This window comes from Trichechus manatus, unplaced genomic scaffold, assembly GCF_000243295.1.
Source record: "Trichechus manatus latirostris isolate Lorelei unplaced genomic scaffold, TriManLat1.0 scaffold00176, whole genome shotgun sequence".
Classification (NCBI taxonomy): domain Eukaryota; kingdom Metazoa; phylum Chordata; class Mammalia; order Sirenia; family Trichechidae; genus Trichechus; species Trichechus manatus.
This window is the reverse complement of record NW_004444112.1, coordinates 4,223,803-4,231,490: the sequence shown is the minus strand read 5'-3', so window position 1 is coordinate 4,231,490 and position 7,688 is coordinate 4,223,803. Positions and strand designations below refer to the sequence as shown.

The 7,688-nt window shown below is 50.8% G+C and overlaps 1 protein-coding gene across 1 annotated transcript in view; it reads right to left on the bottom strand.

The window, feature by feature from the left end:
* LOC101350500 (zinc finger protein 772) overlaps positions 1 to 7,175 on the bottom strand; it is a 287,781-nt gene extending 280,606 nt beyond the window's left edge. The window contains 5 exon segments of the mRNA XM_012558578.2: positions 1,136 to 2,288; positions 3,613 to 3,735; positions 4,236 to 4,362; positions 6,442 to 6,480; positions 7,128 to 7,175. Of these exon segments, the coding sequence (XP_012414032.2) occupies positions 1,136 to 2,288; positions 3,613 to 3,735; positions 4,236 to 4,362; positions 6,442 to 6,480; positions 7,128 to 7,160 (1,475 nt within the window). The 5' untranslated portion in view covers positions 7,161 to 7,175.
* Between the last annotated feature and the right edge of the window lie 513 nt (positions 7,176 to 7,688).

Genomic DNA, 7,688 nt, shown 5'->3' with positions numbered 1-7,688 from the left:
CAGAACAGGGGGGATAACAGAAAATACAGAGAGAATTGTTTAAGATTTGTTGGCGGAAAACTTTCCTGATATTGTGAAAGATAAGAAGATATGTATCCAAGATGCTTATCGAACCCCAAGCAAGGTAGAGCCAGTGAACATGGAATATTTACCAAGACGGCCCATAAAGCAAGTGTCAATAAACATAAATGTGGTGTCAAGTTCTCAAGAGGGCTGGGGACTAAGAAACATCCCCAGGCAACAAAGGATCCAATTCATGTTGCTCCCAGATACACCAGAGGTTGTCACAACAAATACACACTACTCAGGGTGACCTCAGTCATACAAGTAATCCTGGTGTACAGGCCACAAGATTAGGCCCACATAGACCAGTATTCTTTCCTAGGGGACCTTGGTAAGCATTAGAAACTAGGCTGAAATAAGACTGAAGAGTTGTTCTCTGACATCCTGCAATCATCTTGGAGACACACGAAGTTGGAGCTCCCACAACTCATCCCTTCATGCTGGCAGAACCCAGTGCTGTTCTTAACCCAACCCACAAAGTGCACAACCCCCAAGATCAAGGGTAATTTAAGAATTAAGGCATTTGTTGCAAAACCAGAACAACATGAGGCAGGCAATTCTTGGAGGCTGGAGATATCTATCACGAGTGCCACATTAGATCAACACTGTCCTTGAAGAAAGGAAACCTTCTCTGTAAGCCACCAGAAGAACAAAGTGTGTGTCCTCTTGCCCAAAACTGGATCACATCCATGTTTAAACCAGTCAGGGATCAGGAGGGAATGGACTCAGGCTACTCATCATTCCCTCTAGGGAAGGAAGAAGAGCACAGAGGTCTGCCTTTCAGAGCACATGGGTGTGAACTATGCACGGAACCCTCCCAGTGGGTAGATGGCTTCTTCCATAGGCACTGGCAGTGACATAATTCTGGGAAGAGCCATGGGCAGGTTGAGAGTGCAACATAGCTCCAGAAACCTTCCTACATACCTGGCACTCAGAAGACTCTTCCCAGGGTGGGTGTTCAAGTGTATGAGGTTCAACTTCTGGCTGGTGGCTCCCTCACAAAGACTCCTCTCAGAGCTTCTCTGTGATGTCAGCTTTGATGTTGAATAAGGAGACAGAAAATTCCCTGCACTCCTAAAGCCTTTCTCCAGTGTGAACTTTCCAGTGCCGAATGAGGGAAGGCCTTTGCCTGAAGGCTTTTCCACATTCACTACACTTAAACGGCTTTTCTCCAGTGTGAATTCTGTGGTGCTGAATGAGTACATGTTTGTGGCTAAAGGCTTTTCCACAGTCATCACACACATAAGGCCTTTCACCATTGTGAACTCTCTGGTGGGCAATAAGGTCAGAGCTTTGGCTAAAGAACTTCCCACATGCAATACACTCATAAGGCCTTGCCCCAGTGTGAACACTCCAATGTTTAATGAGTCTGTACTTGTGACCAAAGTATTTCCCACATTCGCTGCACTCATAAGGCCTCTCTCCGGTATGGACACTCTCGTGCTGTACAAGTGTGGATTTGTGGCTGTAGGCTTTCCCACACTCGCTGCACTTGTAAGGTCTGGCTCCCGTGTGGACTCTCTGGTGAACAATGAGGTTGGAGCTATGATTAAAAACTTTCCCGCATATGCCACACTCATATGGCATTTCTCCAGTGTGAATCCGCTGGTGCTGAGCAAGTATAGGTTTGCGGCTGAAGGTTTTCCCACATTCGCCACACTCATAAGGCCTTTCTCCAGTGTGGACTCTCTGGTGTTGAACAAGCGAGTCTTTGCGGCTGAAGACTTTCCCACATTCGCTGCACTGGTAATGCTTTTGTCCAGTGGGGAAGGTCTCCTCATGCTTGGTGTTACTGCGTGGTTTCCACTCACTCTGAGGGGCCTGGTGCTGGAAAATATTCGAGCTGGCTGGGAAGTCCTTACAACCATCCTTCCACACAACGAGTGTCTTTGATGGGTGGATACGGCAGCTCTTCACAAGAAAGGTGCTGCTGTCATCCTTTCTGAAGGGTTTCTCTCCACTGTGCTGCTTCTGGTGCTGGGGAAGGTTTGCGCTGATCCAAAATTGTCTCCCACATGCCATACACATGCACGGTTTCTGCATGGGGTGTGTACTCTGCTGCTCAGCCAGGTGCAAAATGTCCTTCAAGACTGGGCCACAAATCTCACAGGAAGGGGCCTTCTGGTTGGATGGACCTGCCTGTGGAGTCCTGACCTGCGACACTCCTTCTACAGAAACGCTCTGCTTAGAAGGTACCTCCTCCTCCTCCACTCCATGCCAACAACCTGAAAGCAGAGAAATGCTGGTGAAGTTCAAGCTGACACTGGGAGGAGCAGGCCCATCTCAACTGTGTGTCTCACACAACTACGATCAAGTTCACAGGACTGCTGACAGGACAAGGGGCCTGAGCTCATGCTATAAGCATTTAGCTACTAACTGAAATGTTGGCGGTTTGAACCCACCCAGTAGCTCAGCAGGAGAAAAGACATGGTGATCTGCTCCTATAAAGGTTACTGCATAGGAAACCCTATGGGGCAATTCTACTCTATCACATGGGGTTGCTATGAGTTGGAATCAACTTGACGGCACACAACAACAATATGCAGTAGTTGGCATACACGAGGTCACAAAATGGAGAAGTCCTCAACTGGGAGAGGATACAAATGTGGGAAACACAAAGGAAGGAGAGGCAGTGCCTCCAATGAAGTCAACCACACACAGGTTGCAGTCAGGCCTGGCTGCTGGTTACAAACCTTTGCAGGTTTGTGTGTCCAGGGACAGGAAAATCCAATTGCAACTGAGTCACTGGTACTTAAGGAGCCCTGGTGCAGTGGTTAAGAGCTCGGCGGCTAACTGAAAGGTTGGCAATTCAAACCCATCCAGCGGTTCCTCAGAAGAAAGATGTGGCAGTCTGCTCCCATAAAAATTACAGCCTAGGAAACCCTATGAGGCAGTCCTACTCTGTCCTATGAGTCAGAATCAACTCAATGGTACCTAACAACAACAGCTGGTACTAAAGCACTACTCGGGCTATGTGCACATCTTGTGACACAGTAATCTAGGTCAATATCGGAGAGCACTGCAGAGGGAGCAGTGGAAAGGGACAGGTGAGAGATGGAGGCAGGAGGTGGAGAACAGCCAGAGGCCAAAGGTCAGAGCAGAAAAGACAAATGTGTAAATGGGAAAGTAAAGGTAAAAATGAAGTGTGGCCAGTGGCGTTGACACTAAAATAACTGTGGGCACAAGAGAGGTTTACTGGTCTGATTTGAGTCCAGCCCTACCCTGGTGGTGCAGTGGTTAAAGCGCTCAGTTGTTAACCAAAAGGTTGGCAGTTTGAACCCACCAGCCACTCCGCAGGAAAAAGATGTGGCAGTGTGCTTCTGTAAAGATTTGCAGAGCAGTTCTATTCTGTCCTATAGGGTCGCTGTGAGTCGGAATCGACTCTACGGCAATAGGTTTGGTTTGGTTCTACTTTGATAATTTGGAAGCCTCTCTTGGCTTTATGTACTTGAATGGGAGAAACTGTCCTTGCTCCACTCGATGTGGTCTGTACAACCTGAAAATTCTTTTCAATTCAAGTACTTCACACCTTCCCCCAGCCCCACTCACCAGGGCTGAACCCATGCTGAGCCTCTCGTGTCACAGCTGGAGTCCTGTCTGCCCAGCCAGGGACCCAGGGCTCCCTGCCCAGCTCCAGCGGGGCAACCACCTGCGACATGGAAGGTGAATGTCCTAAGAAAGAGACGGGACAGGTGAGTGGCCAGCAATGGTCTGGGTGACCCACCCACAGAGAAGAAAACAACCATTACAGCCTCAGATGAGGGTCTTGCAGGAGTAGTCCAGTGGTCCCAGAAAGTAGTGGCCATATTGGTACCTGGAGTTCCTGGCAGGTACCTGACATAGGAAATGTCAGCTAGCTGGGGACAGAACCTGGGGCACAGAAGTGCCATGGCTCTGGACAGAGGCAGCCAGTCAGGGAGAAGGCAAGCAGGGTGTGACCCACTGGGCTTCCTGCAAGACACCTGACTCTGTCCCTGCAACTCTTTGGTGCTGTACAGGAACAGGCGATGGCTGTACTCACAGCTCAGCCCTCGTATCCACAATGTCTCCTCCAGGGAGTTGGGGAAGGAAGCAGTGCTCATGGTCCTGATGTAGGAAGGCCAGAGCTGGCCTTGGGGCTGGGGAAGGACAGAGCCTGGTCCATGACACTGAGGTGAGTGTGAGGGCCTTACCCAACGAGGCCATGAGAGCAAGGTTGTCGAGCATCACATCACGGTACAGGAGTCTCTGAGCCTCATCAAGGAGTCCCCACTCATCCTGGGAGAAGTACACGAACAGGTCCTTAAAGGTCACCTGCCCCTGCCACAGTGCAAAGAGCCAAATGCATGAGCAGCATGTCTCCCAAGGACCCACGACCAGGCCCCCTGCATCTAGCTCCTGCTCACTCTCCTATTTAACTCCTCACTCTGAGAAGCATCCAGGCCTGGGTGCCATTGGTGCCCGCTCTCTCCTCATGGTCCCACTGATCACTGTGTCAGCCCACAGCAAGGACAGGAAGGTGGGCAGACAGACACCATTTAAGCTCTTGGCCTGGCATGCAAGCTCCCACCTGTCTCCTGCCAGCTAATATCCTGAGAGTCCCCAAGACTGTGCCTCCCAAAAAACCAAAGTTGGGCTCCCCTTTCTCCCTGAAGCCCTCAGTCCTGGAGCCCTGGGGCTATCAGTTCACACTCCTTTCAATGTGCACACCACTCTCTGGATGGCACCTGCCTCACACCTCTGGACCACCACTTGGTTGGTGGCCTCCTTCCTGGGTCATTAATAGTACTGACCCCATGACGTGCAGATTCCCGGTCCTCAACTCCAGTCTACACACCATCTGCTACCTTTTATTTTATTTATAATTTTTGTTGTTGTTGTTGAGAATATACACAGCAAAACATATACCAATTCAACAATTTCAACAGGTACAATTCAGTGACATTGATTACATTCTTCCAGTTGTGCAGCCATTCTCACCCTCCTTTTCCCAATTTTTCCTCCCCCGTTAACATGAACTCACTGCCCCCTAAGGTTACTATCTAATCTTTCCAGTTGCTATTGTCAGTTTGATGTCACATACCAAAACCGAAAACCAAACCCACTACCTAGAAATCGATTCCAACTCATAGCAACCCTATAAGGACAGAGTAGAACTGCCCCATAGGGTTTCCAAGGAGCAGCTGGTGGATTTGAACTGCCAACCTTTTGGTTAGCAGCCATAGCTCTTAACCACTACACCACCATGACCTTCCATAGATAGTTCTTAGAAGAGCACAATGCTTGAGGTGGACATTCTTTACTAATTAACATCTGCTACCTTTTAAATGTCTCCATCCTCAGCCCCTCTGCAGAATGCCAGTCTTGCGTGCCCATCAGCCCAGGCACCTCTGCTCAGCACTCTCTGGAACATTCCAGACTCTTCACATGGCCAGAAATCAACTCACGTCCACATGCAAAGCTGCAACTGACTGCTCTTCTCAGTTGACAGAGTGTCTACCCTTCCAGCTGATGAGGCCAAAAACTTTGGGGTTGTCCCTGACTCCTCCCCTTTTCTCTCTCTCATCAGAAAATCTAGTCAGCCCTACCTTAAAAAAAACATATCCAGAATCCAATTGCTCCTCCTACCTACACACCCACTGCTTTGGTTCATCCATTATCACCAAAACCAAACTGAACCTGTTACCATTGAGTTGATTCTGACTCAAAGCAACCCTATAGGACAGAATAGAACTGCCCCATAGGGTTTCCAAGGCTGTGATCTTTATGGGATCAGACTGCCATATCTGTCTTCCGCAGAGTGGCTGGTGGGTTTGAACCACTGACCTTTCAGTTAACAGCCGAACGCTTCACCACTACACCACCAGGGCTTTCTGTTATCACCATGCACCTGGAATATCATAGTGGTCTCCTCCCTGGTCTCCTGGCCTCCACTTTCACTCCCCCATCACACCCTACACAGCGTGTTAAGGGAGCCTGTGAAGATCTCGGTCAGATCACCTCCACCCTCTTCTCGACAGCTCCCATGGCTCCCATCACCCTCGGGATAGAGGCCCAGCTCCTCAGCCTGTGATTTCAGGCCTGCCCCCTGTTCTTCTTTCCTACAGACAAAATAGAGACCTGCAGTTTCTTAAACATTGCCCTCTCAGTCTCACTTCCAAGTATTTGCACGTGCTGGCTGCAGTGCCTAGAACAGCCTTCCACATCTTATTCCATTGTTTGGCAGAAGTGGGAACCCCTCCATTATAACCCTTGGCCTGGACTCAGGACCTTGGGCTTAGAGTTTCTCTAGCATCCCCAGACATAAGAGCTGGATGAGTAGCAGGAAAGCGTTCCAGAACACCACAGTCCTGGAAAACATCTGATTGGGGACCCAGAGTCCAGATATCCTCCCCTCACCTGTTTAGGATCCATAGTTACTTCTGAGTTCATGCGGACCTGTGGGAAGAAGGAGGATGTGAGAGGTAAGCAACTGCAGAGGAACCCTACAGGCTCAGCACTATCCCCTACTCCAGCTTTGCCCTGGAGCTAAATGACCTACTTTGGGCTGACTCTCTACCCTCTGTGCCTCTGTCTTCCGGGCCACCTCTTACCAGCTGTTACCCCGGGCTAGGTATCCATCTTCCTGTTCCTCACTGTCTCCTCTTCACTGCCCTCCCCTAAAGTCTATTCTGCCCAGAGCAGCCTCTGGGATACTTTTAAAACCCTAACTCCAGTCGTGTCCCTCCTCTGTTCACAACTGTCCATGGTCCCAACGCCCTCAGGACGAAGGGCCAGCTGCGCAGGCTGCCATTCCAGGCCACCCTCTCTGCTCCCTGCAGACCCCAGAAGGACCCCAGGTCTCTCGAATTCTTCCGTTGTGTCGCACCTCCAAGCCTTTGCACGCGCTGGTCCCTCAGACTGTAACGTTCTTCCCCACCTCGTCCCACCGGCTGTCAGAAATGGGGACCCCACCCACGAGTGTCACACTGTCCTAGATACAGGGGCCTGGGCTTCAGTGACATGAGCAAGAGCCCTTCAATCGAGCTTTTGGATTCCGAGGTGTGGGCAGGGGCGGGCAAGCACCCGAGGGACGCAGTACCCACCTGCGCCGGGCCCCTTACTGCTGCCGCCGCCATCCGGGCCTAGGATCGAGGGTGGGGGTGAGAGTGAGGGGGACGGGCGACAAGGGCGGGGATCGCCGAGCCTCAGACTCGCCTCTGTGCAGTGGGGACAACGTCTCCTCTCGCGTCTTCCCTCTCTTGTCACCTTGGGTCGGACACAGCGATCTGGAGCGTCTGACACACTGGATTAAGCCAAAATTAAATAAAACGTCAATTCAAGGAGGGCAGCGGAGGTCCAGTCCTAACGTCTACCGAACGAAAGGAAATGTGCCTTTCCAGAGCTTTCAGTGGCCCAACGCAACCAGGTAGCACGGCGCAGAGTGTTCGGGGTACTGTAGTTCCCACAGTGCCGTAGGCCGTGAGGTGGGGCGCCCCTCCGGTCCAAAGCTACCGCTAAGCGTTTAGCGGAGGCGTTGGGAAACGGCATGTTTTTTCTCTGAGAACAAGGCGCGGCTTCGCTTCCTCTTAAAGGGGTAGCGACCATATTTCCTGGGAGTGTCCTGTACTGTAGTCTGTAACCAAAATAAAAAAGCAAACTTCTTG